The 19,012-nt window shown below is 33.6% G+C and overlaps 2 protein-coding genes across 7 annotated transcripts; one reads left to right on the top strand and one right to left on the bottom strand.

Moving 5' to 3' along the window:
• Positions 1–295: 295 nt before the first annotated feature.
• On the top strand, positions 296–7,878 carry LOC131616628 (SKP1-like protein 21). Of its 6 annotated transcripts, none has more exons than XM_058887996.1 (10): positions 296–448; positions 2,351–2,527; positions 2,980–3,204; positions 3,311–3,502; positions 3,589–3,699; positions 4,308–4,386; positions 6,765–6,871; positions 7,004–7,161; positions 7,268–7,404; positions 7,551–7,878. In XM_058887996.1, coding segments are annotated over exons 2-10 (1,047 nt in total). In that variant the 5' UTR covers positions 296–448; positions 2,351–2,491; the 3' UTR covers positions 7,553–7,878. The 6 variants fall into 6 exon arrangements, with proteins under 6 accessions (XP_058743979.1, XP_058743978.1, XP_058743980.1 ...); XM_058887995.1 differs by having other exon boundaries at positions 298–448; positions 962–2,527; XM_058887997.1 differs by lacking the exon at positions 296–448 and adding an exon at positions 511–2,234.
• Positions 7,879–8,018: 140 nt separating this feature from the next.
• Positions 8,019–12,163, bottom strand: LOC131616627 (signal peptide peptidase-like 4). Its single transcript, XM_058887993.1, has 13 exons — positions 11,762–12,163; positions 10,970–11,128; positions 10,585–10,816; positions 10,280–10,431; positions 10,006–10,185; positions 9,888–9,922; positions 9,631–9,793; positions 9,481–9,534; positions 9,276–9,368; positions 9,018–9,160; positions 8,825–8,895; positions 8,531–8,614; positions 8,019–8,426 (listed from the first exon to the last, which is right to left on the bottom strand). The coding sequence occupies exons 1-13, from the start codon at positions 11,894–11,896 to the stop codon at positions 8,314–8,316; spliced, it is 1,614 nt and encodes a 537-aa protein (XP_058743976.1). The 5' UTR covers positions 11,897–12,163; the 3' UTR covers positions 8,019–8,313.
• Between the last annotated feature and the right edge of the window lie 6,849 nt (positions 12,164–19,012).

Below are 19,012 nucleotides of genomic sequence, written 5' to 3' on the forward strand. Positions count from 1 at the left end.
CTGATTTGGGCGGAATGAATAACATGCCTTATTCCGTCCTAAAATTTCCAAACAGCAGAATGATATCTTTATTTCGCTTCGCTTAATTCTTCGCTGCTCCACTCCATTTCGCTCCGTTCATTTCATGATATCCAAACACAACCTTAAATTAAAAAAACAAAAACTTTTAAAAATCTCATTTTTAGAGTGGACAGTCCAGCCCAAAGGGTTCATAATAATTAATTTGGGCCTAACTTTGAAGGGCCTAAACCAAACAACCTAACTGGATTCAGTCCTAAACGGCGTCGTCTAGCACACCCTCACCCGTTCATCTCCCATTCGCAATTGTTGTCAATGAAAATGATTGCAGCTATACACAATAGAGTGTAAAAATTTTCCAGTCACAAAAAATTGCAACTCTCATTTTCTCTTTCTCACATTTTTTCACTCCATTTTTCTACACTTCAAGGTACACGTGTACATCAAAACTCTCAGATTTATTTTTCGCATTTGATTTTAATTCTTAATTTTTACTCTATCTCTTTTCAATTCATCTAAGCTCGTGTTGTAGAATTGTGGGTCTTTTTTGTTTTCATCAAAATGGGATTTTTTTCTTCTTCTTATCCCAAATTTAAATACTATGAATTTGTATTTTTTTTTCTCTCTTTGTTTAGCTTGCTGAAATCTGAGTGGTAATTAGGAGGCTAGGGAATGGTAAAGTTTGATTTTTTTTCATAGAAAGATAAAGAATTGATTTGATTTTAATTGAATTACTAAAATACTTATCTTTTTAGGTTAGTGATGTGTTTGAGTTAGTGTTTGAATTGTGATGAGATACTATTTGATTTGTGTGTTGTTTGAAAGAGATATGTAATTTCATAATTGTAAGGACTCTAGTTAGTTTGGTAGTTGTGAGTAGAAGTGAATTAGGATTGTAGATAAGGTGAAATAATGCTTTGTATTGTTATTATTATGTTTGCAGAATTATTGAAGAAAGTGATAGGGATTGAATTTTGACAATTTTGATAGGGCTATTCTGAGACCTAATTTGAGATTTTTCTTCTTGGGTATTCGATTTAACCAAGGTTTTAAATGATGGTCGCGGTAAAGGGTTTTGCGATAGTAAATGTGTTGCGAAATTGATCGCGGTCGTTGCGGTGTGAATTAGCCACAATTTCTTTTTCGTCACTAAATCGGTTGATAACATATTGCTATCGGCATCTTCCGGTACCGTTTTGTCGCGGGCGTAAAGGCTTTTGTGATGGTACAAGTGTTGTGATACTGATTGCGGTCGTCGCGGAGTGAATTAACCACAATTTCTTTTTCATCACTAATTCGGTGAATAACGGGATCGATATCGGCACCTTCCGATACCATTTTGTCGCGGACTTTTTTGCGGTTGCGTAAAGGCTTTCGTGACGGTACATGTGTTGCGATACTGATTGTGGTCGTCGCGGTATGAATTAATCACAATTTCTTTTTCATCGCTTAAACGGTGAATAACGGGATAGGTATTGGCATCTTCTGATACTGTTTTGTCGTGGCCGTTTTTGCGGTTACAAACTGTTTTTTAAAATCTTGGTTATAACAAAGTTTAGTTTAAGATAAGTATATATAGGTTTTGATTTAATATTTATTTGATTATTAAGAATTATGTATCACCAGAATTATGATAGCTTGTTGCATTTTGGGAGATTCTCCACCCAAAAGTAGAGTAATATTATAGGTTTAGAAATTGTATGTGATTGGTAGAATTTATGGAATCATAATAAATGTTTTTCACTTTTGTGAGAGGAAAAAGTTTTTGTAGATGCATAAAATTGATTTTGACATTTTTTGATGTTCTCCAGTGGAATTGTTTTTGTGAATGGATTTGAAATTACGAATTGGAACTTTTGCCTCTAACAGTGTTTTTTAGCTTGGAATTTATTGTTCATTTCACTATTACGTAAGTAAACGTATCTATAAACATAAATTATTTTCATTCAACATACTTTGAAGTTTGAACCAAAATCAATTTTACATAATCTAATTATACAAATCGATTATCGACACCATAGAACCAAACACACGAAGAAAGAAAACTACATCAGAGTTTGGTGGGAAACTTAAAATTGAGGAAACTTGATGATAGTTCCCTCTCAATATTTGCTTGACTAAAAACAACAATATAGATTTTACTTCTGACAATTATGCAATGTTGCATTGCCTTACTGCTTTGTTATGTCCAGAATTTGTGATAAATAAGGTATAAGGTATGCTTGCTATCCATGATAATTCTTCATTCTGATGTTTGAGTAGTCCACATCTTTTTAACTTGCATCATGATATATTGTTGACTTAAATTTGTGTGCACTGCACATTTTTTCAGGGACATTGTACATTTGGGTAATTTAATCCTGATTGCAGAAGACCTTTGACGGGAGGACACAATAAGTGGTTTTTGGAACTTAAATTTTTTACTGAGTTCCTTGCGTCATAAGAAACTTTTTGCAAGTTAAGTTGTTCTCAGATGTCAGAAACTGACATGGCAGTTATTAATCCTGAGGTATGGTATCTTCGTGTATAAGTGAATATATGTATTTTGTTCTTTAAACTATCTAATCTAGCCCAGTTGTTAAATTTTGTTTAAGTTGTAATGCTTGATGGTAATGTTAAGTTACCCCTTTGTCCTTTGTATAAACCATTTATTCTTATTTCTCTTGATCTGTTTCCTATAATATTTGACACACTATTGGATTTACACTACAAGAATAATTTCAATAGTTCTGTTTTGCCGGGAACTCGAAATCATATGTGCCTGTTTAAAGGTTTTGTCTCATTTTCTTCTACAAAGTTGAATTCCAATCCCCCTTTTAAAAATCAGGGTCTCTGAAACTGTGGATGTTTGTATTCTATGGTTTATGTGTTTTTCTTACCTATTACTGAATCAAGACCATGCTTTGGCTATATTTTCGGCACTGAAACTGACACTACAGTGGTATTTGTATGTATTTTTAGATGATGAAGCCTTATGTGTGGCTTCAAACTTCCGATGATTCAATCCAACAAGTGGAACAAGAGATTGCGATGTTTTGCCCATTTATATGTCAAGAAATAATACAAAAAAGCATGGGATCTTCCAAGAATTGTGCAATATGTCTTCCTCAACAAGTCAGTCCTGCAATGTTGAGCTTAATTCTTGATTATTGTCGATTTCATCAAGTACTAGGCCGCTCAAACAAGGTTTTTCGATGCTCTTATCTTATGGATTATATTCTAGATAAGTTAACCCAAGTCTGAACAATGAATACAACAGATTATTTGACATGGTGATTATTCTTTTATATAGGAACGGAAGTCTTATGATGAGAAATTTGTCAGGATAGACACAGAGCGGCTCTGTGAGTTGACGTCTGCTGCGGACAGCCTTCAGTTAAAGCCATTGGTTGATCTCACCAGTCGTGCACTAGCTCGAATAATTGAAGGAAGATCGCCGGAGGAGATACGTGACATATTTCATTTGCCTGATGATCTTACAGAGGTGTCTGGTGCTTGTGAGAACTCTGTATTCCGATTATGTTTTTTTGGATTTTCAATTTTCATTTCTCACACATTCTTATGATCTAGGAAGAGAAATTGGAGCCCTTGAGAAACATAACTGACGATCCAAGGATTAGGCTTTTGAATCGCTTGTATGCCAAGAAGAGGAAAGAACTTAAAGAGCGTGAAAGGATAAAGGTGCTGCTGGGTTTTTTTCAGCACATTTTATATAGTCCTGTCAAATTTAATCCTCGTTTGTCAATTAGATAATCTATGTTTAAACGATTGTAAGTGAGAGCCGTGAAGATCAGTGTTGTCAATGTGTATGGTGCCAACATGGCGACACGGCGTCCATTGTTTTATGGCTGATAGCACGTTGTCACCATGTTGAACCAACACAACACTAGCTTGACAATGTTCATGTAGGACACTCTTTTAGAACAGAAATCAAACAGAAAAAACACGCAACAATAAACAGAAAGTGAGCACTCATTAGCTCTTCATGGAGCTGAAACTGTTAACATTACAGCCTCTAGGTATGTTCGTAGACTAAATTAGCTAGGACCTCCTGATCTAATTGATGTTTTTCGGAACCAGGCCTAGTCAAAAACCTATTTACCCCTTAAAATTTCAAGTCCAGTTGTTTAACATCAGCATAGGTGAGTATTTCAATGTCATTTTACAATATTGTTGGCTTACAAAGGCGCACCATAAACCAGACAACACAGGTCCAGATGCATTCTTGCACCATTTTGCATGCCCTAAGTTTTAGATAAGTTTTAAAGTTGATTCCTTTCATGTTTCAGAATGTTGAAGTTGAAGAAGAACATGTAGATGAACGATCAGTTGATGACCTTCTATCTTTTATTAATGGAAATGATGGAGGTACGTTGAGCATTTCAGTTCTCATCTTTAGTACTTTGATGTTTTTATTCTGTTGGTTGATATTAAATTAAAGGAGTGCTAGGAACACTCTTTTCAACATACTCTCTTATTGAATGAAACACATGTGAGTTCCACTACTTTATGCGGAACCCATTTCTAAGGTGTGGGAACCACTTGTGTTTCACCTAAAGAGTGAGTATTAGAAAGTGTGTCGAAATGAAAGTGTTCTTAGCACTCTCCCTCAAGCTAAAGCTTACCAAGCTTTAAGTTTGTTTCAAATATTCTCTTTAAAAGAGAAGATCAAATCAAACCAAATCAACCAATATTAGAACCACAATAAACATCCAAACAAATTGCAATGATATTTGGGTCATATGTTGTCCTTCGCTTGAAACATCCAACTTTAGTGAATGGTGCCTGTGAATCAACATTGACGATAGTTGGACTGGACTTGGAAAACATGACTCTACCAAAAAAAGTAAAACTAACTTAAGTGGGACATGTCATATATGACTAGTGCCAACGACTCAACCTTCACTTTGGTGAGGCAAAGGGACTGGGGAGACCAATGACTGGGGAGCCTTCCATTAGAGACAAAATCGAAAAAAGGCAAAAAGCACACTGACAAGAGTAACTTGGACAGATGATCAACGAACTTGGAACTGACTGTAAGACTTAACATATGCCAACATACCTGTCATAGATGTTGTTAACAAACAACCCCAAACTAAAAGATACGCAAAACTGAACCAGAGAGGAACACTAAAAACCACAATAAATAAGCGGTGTGCAAATGGGTACAACAGACGGAAAAATATTGTGACCAAGGACCTAAAATATTGAAGCAACAGACACTGGGATTCAGTCACAGCGGCCAAATACCAAAACACTGCAGAAAAACTACCTGGATGCCTTCACAACAATAAAAAAACCTTTGAAATAACAAAGAAAACTCATGAACACCTTAAACGTGGGACCCAAACTGAACCGGGACGGGGAGTCTAATAGAATCAACAGAGATATCGTCAAAGGTCTGGAGGGAGGCGCAAGGCCTTCGCTCGATGACAGGTTGGATGGCAGCAGAAATATGTGTGACGGTGCGTGAGATAGCGGTTGAGAGAAGTGCTTCAGAGACTGGCTGATTTAACTCTGGAAAATCTGATGGTGGGGTTGCCGTGACACATAGGGGTCTATAAGTTGGACATTTAACGGGACAGCTACGTGCAAGTATGATGACTAGGGTTTTGTGACCAGACTTTGCAACCCACAACCCAAATTGAAATATAAACTAGGGTTAGTCTTGACGGCGGCTGATTCCAAAGACAAAAGAAACTAGGATTTTGAACCTTGCTTGGAAAAGAAAATAACAGTTATTATGTTTCCAACATTTTGAAAACTCCACATTGGAATAATAGCAATAAGGTTCAATGAGGATTGGACCAAGCTCTAGATACTATGTTATCTAGATTATTTGAATTGTTTGAGAGAAATTACTCTCATACTTGTGATTTTTAAACAAATGATTACAATCAAATCGAATTGTTTGAGAGAAATTACTCTCATACTTGTGATTTTTAAACAAATGATTACAATCAAATCTACAACTCAGACCAAGCTCTAGATACTATATTATTTGAATTGTTTGAGTGAAATTACTCCCATACTTGTTAATTTTTAACCAAATGATTGCAATCAAATCCACAACTAAGTCCCCCTTGATTATAGCGATAAAACCAACAAACCTAATCATAGAGATGTTCTCTAAACTAACTATAATTTAAGTCTAATACATATCTTAACAAGTAGTCTACACAATTTTATGACAGACTGGGCAAGGACGGCGCAAGCACCTGTCCCCTTTTCTATATGACAAGTATTTTCACTATTCTTTAACTTTTTTTTTGCACATCACTATTCTTTAACTTAATTACAGATAAATTGCTCTAAGAAATATATTTAACATACCTAACTTTACGTTCCTATTGGCCTGACTTTATTTTCAGCTGAACTTCGGGTTATCAGAGCCAAATTCCGAGGGTTAACACCAATAAATTGTTGTTAAATATTTGTGAGATATTAATATTAACAAATGTTTCAGCTCATTGTAATTAGTAAACAAAGAAAATTATTCACGAACTGGATTAAACTTTATATAACTTTTATTTCCGTGGTGCCAAGGCTCATTAGTGATGAGCTAGTGCCCTTATATTGTCTCATCATTTGGGATAAGAAATTTTGTTTGATTTTTGAGACGCGCTAATTGCATTATTAAAACGTTGAGATTCTTTCGGGTCCGAATTGTCCGAGAGCTATAGCCTTATATTTTTCTTCAGCTTCCCTTTTGACTTCCTAATTGGAGATGAAGAATTTTGTCACAGATCCGAAGGGGATTAAAACTTCTAAAAATAAAAAGAAGAATCGAAGGAAAAAAGACCAGCAGAAGAATTCTTCTTTGAAGGAAGCATCTGTACCAGATAAAAAGGTAGTTGTAAATGTTCTGTTCTGCTGTTTTATTTATACTGTTAAATCATTTGGCACAATGTCAACGATGAATGAACATATAGTCCATGTTCTATCAATAAAATATTAACTGTATTGCCTTTCTTTCTTCTCGCAGGAGGTAAACGGTCATAACATCAGACACCATAGTTCGGAAGCTGATAGACCGTGTGAGACCTCTAATTCACACCATACAGACGATGATCTTATGGTTGAGTTTGATGATGATGATACAGACGATGAGATTGATCCGATATTAAAGGCAAAAATTGACAGGTGGGTTTATTTTCTGATATAAAGAGAAGTTTGCAGGATGGTTACACCAAGTGCTTCCTTGACGATGGTCGCCAAAATTCATTTTGTATGTTATCTTGTGATGCAGGGAAGTGGAAGATTTTGCCCGCAGATTAAATTCCGACTGGCCAGAGAGAATAAAAGACTTTTTGTCGTCGACACAAGAAAGGAAGACAATGCTTTTAACTACCACCAATGGGAATGGTTGTCTAAGGCGACATGCTTGTATGCTTCTTCCATGCATTTCAATATTTTACCTTAACCATCATCTGCTTTCTACCTGAAATTCAAAAACCATTTGTGTTAAAACATCTTATGATATTATGTTAAATTCTAACAATAACTTATTGGACATCTCTTTTCATGCTCAGGACTGGACATTCGGAATGGAAATGAATCTTTTCCAGATGGCCATTGGCTTCAAAATTTTGAGAGATTCTGGCAAGCACAAGAAAGTTGTTGCATGTCAGTTGTTTTTATTTTTTGTTTTAGGGTAATTTTAATGAGTAACCTTAGGATGCTTATTAAGAATCAAAAATAAAAAATAAAAAACAAAGCTCCTCAGGTTTTTTTTCCGGATAATGTGAAATATTTTATTTTTGTTATTCTTTAAACAAGTGTCCTAGGAATCTTGTTTTAATTTATTTTTTTGCAGTTCATTTTTATGTATATGGAATTCTGTTTTCTTCTTTCCCCTTTCCTGCACTTGAACAATAAATAGGAGTTTCAATGTAAAATTGGAGTTGTTATCATGAATGTGTGGATTTTATTTCATATTTTGGTATTTATTTGTGTTGAGCCTCACCTTATACTTCGAGTTTCGAGTTTGTAAGAATGAATTAGACTCGATATAAAAAACTTACTATAATCATCACAATAATATTACATTACATTGGAGTTATGACTCAACAATAGAGAAGACTCATTCAAAGCAAACCCACCAACCAGAATATGGATTCCCTTGAATAATCTTCTGACCTTCAATCTGCTATCTCAGAAGAAAAAAAATTAATGTTACAGCACACAGTAGGGCCATTTGGCTGGAATTTTATTACAATAATGTTACATATGTTAACATAATCTCCTAATATGAACTAATATCTAAGATACAATTATGTTGAGAATTATTGGTGGTTAATTGATTGATTGGTTAACTTCTTGAATATGAGGACATGGCCTTTCTGGTTCTCCTCTTGTCCATAAAATCTTCAGATCACCTCTCTTCTTTCCCAATGACAAGAAGGTTCCTGCAATTATGATAACACAACAATGTTTCAGAAAATAAACTAGTTTCATGTGATGTTGCGGCATGTTACTTCCAAATTTTTATGAGCATGATGGCTGTACTTACCAAGTGTAAATGGAACTATATAAAGCAAAGCTGGCTGGCCATGTCCATCCATCAAGTTTAAAGCCACATATGTGACGAGGAGACCTGTAGATTAATGTTCAAGGAAGAGCATTAGTCATGAATTATGACGTCTCTAACACTTTGTGACATTTCATAATTTTCCGTATCTAAGTTTCTGTCGTTGTTTCAACTTTTTCTAGTGCAAACCTCCAGAAGACGAAGATAGAAATATAAGGAAACAATAAACATTCACATTTTGCAATGAAAGTTAAACCGAGGTCAAGCATATCATACCTAAACCATATGCAGTCATAGCCCACACAAAGTATCCGGCTCGGAGGTTTTTCTTTGCCAACCAATCGTATCTGTAAAGATAGTAGTCAATAGAATAATTAAATCAGTGAACAATTAACATGATACAATACAGTTATTTTATTTATGTACCTAATTTGAGGGAAATGAATTGTATAATCAATAGATGACCAACCTTAGTGAAAATGCTACTAGAAGTCCCGGTAAGATTATGTCCCCGAAACCGATGATGCTGTAACCACCCCAAGGATCAAATAAACGTGGTAACTTGAGAAGCATGGGAATACCGTCTTCTCCACTCTTATCACCTCGAGCTACCTGAACGGAGAAAATGCAATACAATTTAAGGGGAAGGTGACATCGAGTTTATGAGACCAAAATCAAGCATTGTAGAGAACAATAGAGACGGGAGAGTTTTATTCAAAACACTTACCACTATCATCACACTCTCATGGAACCACCATTTAGAGACAAACACCCATAAGATGTCATATAGGAAAGCACAACTTAGAAGAACAGTCCCAACCTGATCCAGAGAAAGAAGTATACGTCGGTATACAAAAAACCTATCTCTACTACTCTTCATTATTCCGTCGGTAACTGTTTATAAATGGTGCGAGGTGACTTTAGAATCATACCTTGAGATTTGGAATGCGAACAATCTGAAGAACTGTAATTATCAACGCGATACCCTGATTAACAATCATAAGAAATATAGAAAACAGTGTTAAAAGTTGAGGAATGTTTAATAACTAGAAAATAAAGTGACATTAGTAAGACTTTCTTACAAGAATATCTTGACCAATCCACGCATATGACGCATGACGTTTAACTGCCCAAACAACCGCAAACACTACGCAGAATGGAGTAATAGCCAGTGTCAGATATGGAACAGCTCCAAAGAACGGTATCTTCACGTATGTTTGCGCAGGATGTTGAAACCATCTGAAACTATAATAATTTTTCTGTTAATTCGACATGGATATAACATAATACGAAAAACCACGTACTCTGCAACGATAAACTTCGATGATAAAAGACTTACCATGATAATAGAGCCACCAAACAAGTTTGCAGTCCCTGAAAGCATACAAAAATACAAAGATTAGAGTGAGGGATGAACTCTAGTCGACACGAACAAAACCGAGACGAGAACAACTCACCTCTATCCCACCAATGCAAAATAGAACCACCAGAACTTCAACAAACCAGAATGACATTAATTTGTATAGCATAACCAAGAAACAAGAAGCAAGCACAACGAATAAAATCGCTGCCGTGGTACTGATTTCCACATAACCACGAGAACCAACACTTTCTGCAGTATATTCTTCTGAAGCATCCTGCAAGCTCAAAAGTCATCCATATATCAGTAACCGAGTTAACGAATTCACAAATATGAGCACAAATATTCCTTTACAGAGAAAACTCAATAACCTTTAAAAGCTTGTCTTGCTCAATAACAGCTTCTCTGGCAGTCCAAGCGGACCAATAAGAAGCACATAAAATGGTACCGACAGCCATAAGCCATAAAAACACTTCCGCAACATCAACCAATGGACGCAGTGGAGAGTATAACTGAATGGCCACTTAAGAGCAAGAAGTGTACATACAATAGCACAGACTATATATATCAGATACCGAAACTTAAAGTAGACATTTCAATAATTGAATTGTTCTACGGCAAAGAAAAACAGCAACTAATTACAACATAAGCGACACTTCCAAGAAAGTCGACATACCTATGGATTTATTTTGTATGTGTCTTTCCAAGTTTAATCCAGCATCTTGTGGAAGCATAACAGCAGGAATCCCAATATCAACATCAGTTTCATTTACCTCACAAACCATCTTGAAAAGTTCTGTACGATTGTTTATAATGATAATGGCCGAAGCGCCAGCTTCATCAGCTATATTTGCCTTGGTTGTGAAGCTACATTTTCCTCGGTGCACCAAAATGATCTCACTGGTGAGCTAACAACAATGAGGAAAAAAAAAACGAACAAATAAATAACCGATCAATAAATACTTTCCTACAATAAAGCTTTCGATCTTGACAATTACACTTCACAATCAGGTAAAATTGTATTCGGTAAATTCTCTAGTTTAAAAGTGAACTCAAAACACCTTGTTCTTAGGCTTGCTACAACAATCAGGAGGATCAGCCATGACAACTCTGGTATGAGTGGCATGCTTTTCTTTCGATTCTAATGTAGGACCAAATCTCGCACCGACACCAACATACTCATCGTTCTCCACACCATCGATCCAAGTTGGAACTTTGACCTAACAAAAGAGAATAAGCCATTCAAAACTGTCAAGGAAAACACCAAAAGAGAACAAATCTATTGCATATTTAGCTATATACAAAAGACAACATTGCATAGAAGTTTACTTCAAAATCAAGAAACCATAAACCAATACATTTGCAGATTTTTGCTTATAGCACATAAACACATATAGGATAAAGGTTTATGTAACAACTATCTCTTTACTATAAAAAATTATTTTCATATAGCTAATAGTTGTATTCATAAGCTATTATAATAAGCTGAAAACAATTTAATAACATATTAACAAGTCAGAATCAGTTTTCATAACCTGTTCCAAATAGTCTCATAAAAAGTTTATATAAATGCTTATATTATTAGTAAGATAAATTCAAAGGGAATCCAAAAACTCTTACAAAATCTCAAATCAAGTACCTAACAAATTCTAAATTAATTAATCCCAACCAACTCTCCAATTTTCATTTCCTCAATAAAAAATATTTTTTTCTCTATATTCCTAATCTCTTCACTGTTCCAACAGATTCTAAGCAACCAAGAATCAAAACCAAGATCAAAACAACAACAAAAAAGTTAACATTTTTTTTAGAACTAGTTACACAATTGATCTGAAGAATAAAGAATCTAGTACCAGAACAAAGTTGTTCTCACAGCCAGGTCTTGTGGGAGCAACATCATCATGATGAACAATATCACCAGCCAAAACCAAAGTAACACCAAACAAGAACACACAAGCAACACTATATATAGCTCCCAATGAAACCATGCTAGTAACTGAGAAACTGAGAGATTCTTGAATGGAAAATTGAGAAGAAATCAAAAGGGTATCTGAAAAAGCAAAAAAGAATATATTTTTTTAATTTGTTTTGAGGAAGTGGAAAGAAGTGGATGGCGGTGGAGAGAGAGAATAAGAGCAGGATTTAATGTTAATTTGGTTTTCCTAAGTTTTTGTTTTGTTGTTTGTGGGAGTTGAGGAAAAAACAAGTGAGTGTGTGGTAAATCTTGGAGCTAAAAATGTAGATTTTGCAGTGTAATGCTGATGGTGCTCACTTGGTTGTGTCGGCCACGTGTTTTTATCTGTACTACGATGGTGTGATTCCTACTTTTTCCTTGGAAGATTGAAAGGTGATTTTGATATAATTATGTTTTAGCAAGTTTTGTGTTTTAATTTATTTTAAAAAGTATAGAGAAATTAAGCATATTCAAAAAAATGTAAGCATGTTTTATCTACATATTTTTGATCTAGTTGGGTTAATAATTAGAAATGATTCGTGAAATAATATGGTAATGTTTTGTCATAGTTGATTTATGGGGTGTAGTTATCGTGCATAGATAAAAATCTATGCCCCATGTATAGATTATTATGGACTTTTGGATCAAATTCTAGACATCAATTGTTATTACTCAATACTCAATACTCACCACTCAATACTCAATACTCAATACTGAATTAAAAACATGATCCAATGGCTTATGTAGGCTTATGCATGGTGCATAAGTAAATCCTTATACATATTAGTCAAAGCCGGATTTATGCTTTCAATGTAATGGAAAGAGATCTCATAAGTAAGATTAATATTTTAACGTTTAAATTAGTAAAAGAATAGGAATAATGTGAGAGTTAATGTGGATTTGATTTATATATTTTTGTTCACGTGGATATATATATATATATATATATATATATATATATATATATATATATATATATATATATATATATATATATATATATATATATATATATAGTTGAGGTGTTTAAGATGCAGATCAAATGTAAGCTTTCTCTTATTAAACTTTTGGCTGGTTTAGAACAATTGTCTCTATGGCTCCTCGTGGCGTAGTAGCAAGAAGCATTTCAAAGAACTTGGTTGGGTTTCATGCGTCAAGGTCGTTGCTTGGAGAAATATAAGAGATTTGGCGACCGATGTGAATAACTTAGAGAAAAGTGCATTAAATACCAGTCTCATCATTAATCATTAAGACGTTTCACTAGATTTCTTTGACATGTAGCCTTATATTTCTAGACTAGGGAGTGACTTCTCTTCCTAGGAAACAAAGGTAAATGAGGTTTATCCACTTGCTGAGGGTATTGTCGTCTTTGCACAAAATGATATTGACTTCAAGAAGAGGGGAAAACAACATATAATCGAGGAGCGGGGTGGGATGAAGTACAAAAGAAATCTGGACCGAAAAGGCTATTGTGAGAAATAACTATTGTCCTCATCTCTCCTCAACAGTTACTCTTGTTGACTTTTCCTCCTTCACATTTCCATTTCCCTTGGGACTTTGAAGGATTATCAAGATGTTATCATGGAGAGTGATTACAACTACTTGAGATAGATAAGAGGCATTGATTGTCAATAAATGGTTGCAAAGTCTTTTCACCATTTGCAAAAGCTATTTGTTGTCGGCTTCCTACTAGCTAGCATATAAACTGAGGTCTTCGTGTCAAAGAAGCTATATGAAGAGAGGGACGCCTTGAAAAGAAGAAGTTGGAAAGCTCTAACATATACAAGGTGAAGGTTATTGATCAGTTGACTAAGGCCTTTGAGAAGGAGGAAAAGCAAAAGGAATACCTCGGGGATTTTAAAAATCTAACCAAAAGCTCTCTGATAGACTCTCTAAGTGTGATTTCATCTGATAAATCATGACCCCTTAAGAGTTAAAGAAAAATGTGGAATCTCTTGATAAGATGGTTGCTAATAAACGAAAACCATTAGTGAGAAAAATGTCATTTTCAAGGAAGGTCGTGAAGCTTTGGATCATTTGGACCGTAAAAAAGGCATGTGAAGCTTTAATCAATAAAGAGACTGCCTTGAGCAAAGTCAAGTAGTCTCTGGATGGAAAAACAAAATCTATTAAGGAAGGTGAATACATTTTGATAAGCATTAATAGTACATAGCTTAATGATGATATACCAAAACTTAGAATTCTGGAGAGATTGTATGAAGACCTAGTTTGAGAGATTATTTGAAACCAAATGGGGTCTTATAACTATTCCAAGAAAAGGATAATATGCAAAAGAATACCTTGATGGAACACCTCATAATTCAGATACTGACACACCGATTAAAAGCCCTTAATAAAACCCAACAATTAGGTCGTAGTTATTATGGTGCCATTACAAGATATCGAAGAATTTCTTGTTTGAATTTAGTAAAGGGAAGAAAAAAAATCCTATTTCCTAAAAAACCATGTTAAACATGGGGAAATTCATATTTAGGAAGTCTTTATAGATTCAATCACAAAATGCCGAAATCACGGCCTCTGAAGCACTTGAGGAACCACCAATATGCTCCACCATTTCATATTTCATCCGATTCGACAGAGTCATAATATACCGAGGAAGCTCCCTTTCTAGGCTTTTTAGTATGGTTCATGTAAAAAAGGAATACAATACTTGAAATTAACATCAAAATAATATCATTGAAACCTCAAAGAGTACCAACAAATCCAAACAAAAACAATAAACAAAAGGAACACCTACATTGTGAGTGCACTTGCCCATTAAATTTTTTGCATGATGTCAAAACTTAGGAAAATTTTAGCATTTCTGTACATTGAATGATATCTTCGAGTCGTTATGTGTACCTTTGCATTAGAGATATTAGAATGCACCTAGAACATGTTTAGAAAAGGTATCATGCATCAAAAATGAATTACATAGCATTAAAAATCAGTTGCAAGCTTGAAAAATAACTTTTTGCTCAAAACACAAGCGCATGTGTCGACACATACGTGCTTCAGGTCGACACATGTACTTCAGTAATGAAGCCCGTGGCTTCTGTTTGTATGTGTCGACACATACTACTTTTTAGGTCGACACATGCACTCAAAATTACTATGATGTGTCGACACATACGTATTTTAGGTCGACACATATGCTGTAGCTTTGAAGCCTGCAACTTTTGTTTGAGTGTGTCGACATATGCATTTATATAGGTCGACATATGCATTTATATAGGTCTACACATGACCTACATGTGTTGATACGTGCTGATGCTTTTATGAAAATTTGCATCCTTTTTCACATTTTTAGGTTTCCCTTTTGCCTCAAACTTGCACCACTATAAATACATCATACATGCATCATTTTCAATTTGATGAAACTATAAACACATACTAAGATTTATCATCATCTTCAATCGTGCATCTATGCATACACACAAACAACATACATATAATCATTCATTGTTTGGGTGCCATCTAGTCTTGGTTGATAACATTTAATTTAGGTTGGTTGTAACCTAAGGTTGGATTGAGAATCATCAGGGGTTTCATAAAAAAAACTCTGAGGGTTTTTACTTCAAGATCAAGGTGTTGATTTGGTTTTTTTTTACAAGAGTTATGCAATTGGATTCAATAGAGTGAAAGGCTTTGAAGAACGAGAGGTTTTTGCAAAGGAGTAGCGTGAGACGGTGAATCAATTGGTAATCTAGGTTGACAACAACGTGCAATTTGAATTCGACCGAGTGAAAGCTTTGAAAAACAGTGGTTTCTTCAAGGGAGTAGCGCGAGACGGTGAATCAATTGGTGTTTGTTGGGTGACTTGATCAAACTCAGATTAAGGGAAGAGAAGTGCAAGGATCAACATCAAACATAGGGTTTGTAGGGTTGGATTGCTTCACATCTCTTGTAAATAATTTTTGCATAGTAAGATTGATATCTCAATTCTAAATTGGAATTGGGGGTAGACGTAGCGAGGACGATCAATGAACATGCTTAAAGAACTCCTCGTGTCCTCTCTCTATCTCTTTATCTCTTTCCTTTAAATTTTCATTATCAAATTGTTAAAAACATTGATTGAGTGATTGATTCGTAACGATTTTCCGTTGATTGTTAAAAGCATTATTGATTTGTTGATTTCCTTACTATCAAATAGATTGTAAGATGATTTTGATATCAACAAACTTAAAAGGAAAATCTGAAAAATCGATCGCACGCCAAGTGTTCGATAATTTGACTTTTTGAGTTTTTCTATTAATTTCATTGGAAATTGGTTGCTTAGGTGATTTCATTAGAACGGTTGGTTGAGAATTTAATTGGTTAATATTTGTATCATTGTTATCCTATACTAAAAGTTGTGTGGATATCTAAGGTTCTAATAACCGGTTCTGTTTAGACGACTTTTGATCTAAACTTGATACTTCCGCTCGCCATAGTTTTTAAAGTTTCAAAACCTTTTAAAAATTGAGATTTAATTTTTGGGATCTATTCATCCCCTCTAGATAAGTTGTCATCGTCTAACATACATCTTGTAAAGGAACAGGGCGAATCCTAACAGATTCAACCTCGCGGAATTTCTTAATCTCCTTCAACAAAGTCTTATTTTTCTTCCTTTGAAACCATCATATTTGCTGGATTATCACACATTTTTCACTTGCTCCCAACCTTTTCATTCTCAAATCCTTCCCTTTCATATTTATCTCCTCCCTCAACATCCGATACTTCTTCTCCTCCACTCTTTCTTAACCTCGTCCCTTTTCCTTTTCTTCCCAATCACTTCTACATCCAAAATAAGCTCTTTCTCTTCCCCTTCCTTTCCATTCGAATCATTCCAAAATAAACACTCGAATAAATAACAGTTAACCATTAGAGTGAAAATCTCCATCAAATCTTTGATGAAGAAGGAGAATAGAGAAAGAAAGAAGGAGAATAAGGATTGTGGTGGTGGAAGAAAGAGAATGGAGAAAGAAGAGAGAAAGAGGGGTGACGTCTAACTTAGGGTTTCTTTTTTTCTCCTTCTGTTAAAATTTTAGAATTTGGATAGACAATTAAAAATACAAAGAGAAAAAAGTCAGGTCAAATTTTACATGTCAAGCAAGACAAAAGTTAATGTTTTTTCAAAAAAACTAATAACATGGACCATTTCAGGTAATGAAATGGTTTTTAAAAGACTACTTTGTAGCGTTTTTTTAGTAAAGACATCAAAGATAAATAATAAAGTAAGTTAAGAGACCAAAAGATGCATTAAGCTTATTGAATATGAATGAATAATTAGGGAAAAATAGTAGTTCGTCATATACAAATTATATATATTTTCATTTAAAATAAAAAACAATAAATTAATAATTCAAAATCAACGAGTAGGTCAAAAGATTCACGAATTAAGAAATTCAAACTCAATACCCGTTCCATATCTACGTGAGTTGTTATGGGTTGAGTTGGATATACTCATAAAGAAATGCAGGAATGTTATTCTTACATCCATATTGCAGACCCAATATTTATACCAAACATAGTTCACCGTATTTATACGGGAACAGTGTTTTTTTTAATAAAAAATATATTTATAAACAGTGACATGAATAATGAGAATGAACAATGTCTATGAATAATGAATAAACAGTTACTTTTAGTGGTACAACAAAATTAATTAATGAAATATAAAATGTTTGTTAATAAAGTGATGAAGTTGGTCAGTAAACGTCAGATATTAAAAATAATTTAGTAGTAAATAAAGTTTGTTAATGAAAAGTTAAAAAGTTGATTAATGAAATGATAAAGTTTAATAAATGCCCAAATATTAAAAATAATGTTTAGTAAAATAAAGTTAATTAATGAAAAGTAAAATGTTGATTAATTAAATTATCAAGTTAGTTAATAAATATCCAGATATTAAAAATATTTTTTAGTAGTAAAACAAAGTTGGTTAATGAAATGTAAATTGTTGATTAATGAAATTCTGAAGTTGGTTAATTAGTATCCCTTAATTTAAAAAATAAAAAATAAATTTTTATATTAAAAAAATTTATTTGTTATTATAATATTTTCCTATTTAATACTCCATCCGTTCCTTTATAATTGTCACTTTTGTGAAAAAAATTTGTTTCAATTTAATTGTCACTTTCAAATTTCAATGTAGTAATTATTATAGTTTTGTCAAAATTGCCCCTAACTAATTATTATGAGAGAGAAAAAGGTATATTGAAATGATTAAAAGTTAAGGGTATTATAGACAAAAGAAAAATTATAGTTTAGAAAGTAACAATTATTATTAGTTTTTTTGGTATTTGTAAAAAGTTAAAATGTGACAATTAAAAAGGATTGGTGAATACTGAAATACGGTATAAGTGTACAATTTTGTTAACGAGTAACATTTTTGAAATAAATATACACATATAACTAGTAAAGTAATTCAGTTTTTGTCTACGAATTTATGGATCGATCCACTCAGACCATTTACAATGGGGGTGTTGAAAAAATTATTCAATAGTTGAATGTCTACAATGGTTTGTTGAATGAGGTGTTTAATGTGATGTGGATTAATTGGTGTTGAAAAGATTCAACATGTTGAATGAGAAAAAAGTGGGGCCACATGCAACACTTTACACAATTTTATTGGTTGTTGTGATTATTTAGATTTTATTTTCTTTTAATCATTTAAAATTAATTATTTCATAGTAAATAAATTTTTTATTTATTTTTATTTTTATCAAAATTCATTATTATTTTTCCTCTATAAATAGAGACTTGGTTCATTTGATTTGGACTCATAAAAAAAAATTCACTTTTAATTGATAATAGATATTAATATATAATCATAAAAACAAAACTTTAAAAGAAAATAAGAATATGATGTGGGGTAGGGTGTTGAATTTTATTAAACAAAACCATTGTAGTGAAAAAAAATTGAATAGGTGTTGAATTATTAGGTGGAAGAGAGAGAAGATGATGTGGAAGATAAAAAGTGAAAAAGTAGAGTGTTGAATAATGTAACCATTGTACATAGTCTCATGAATACTCCAGAATATCACTCATCTTTCTACTCTTTTATTTATTATATTATGGCTGAATTGACTTTGGTCAGTATCTCTCGCTTTAGACTATTATCATGATCGAGAAAAGACTATCCTTCTTCACATATCCCCCACCTTCA

Source organism: Vicia villosa, linkage group LG7 (genome assembly GCF_029867415.1).
Source record: "Vicia villosa cultivar HV-30 ecotype Madison, WI linkage group LG7, Vvil1.0, whole genome shotgun sequence".
NCBI classification, from domain to species: Eukaryota; Viridiplantae; Streptophyta; class Magnoliopsida; order Fabales; family Fabaceae; genus Vicia; species Vicia villosa.

Excerpts from the sequence above, each read along its gene's own strand:
- LOC131616627 (XM_058887993.1), bottom strand. The coding sequence starts at position 11,896 with ATGGTTTCATTGGGAGCTATATATAGTGTTGCTTGTGTGTTCTTGTTT. Across the intron at positions 10,817-10,969 it reads GTAGCAAGCCTAAGAACAAG|CTCACCAGTGAGATCATTTT; the intron begins GTGTTTTGAGTT and ends CATTGTTGTTAG. Across the intron at positions 8,615-8,824 it reads TATGACTGCATATGGTTTAG|GTCTCCTCGTCACATATGTG; the intron begins GTATGATATGCT and ends ATTAATCTACAG.
- LOC131616628 (XM_058887996.1), top strand. The coding sequence starts at position 2,492 with ATGTCAGAAACTGACATGGCAGTTATTAATCCTGAG. Across the intron at positions 3,700-4,307 it reads AAGAGCGTGAAAGGATAAAG|AATGTTGAAGTTGAAGAAGA; the intron begins GTGCTGCTGGGT and ends TTCATGTTTCAG. Across the intron at positions 7,162-7,267 it reads TTAAAGGCAAAAATTGACAG|GGAAGTGGAAGATTTTGCCC; the intron begins GTGGGTTTATTT and ends CTTGTGATGCAG.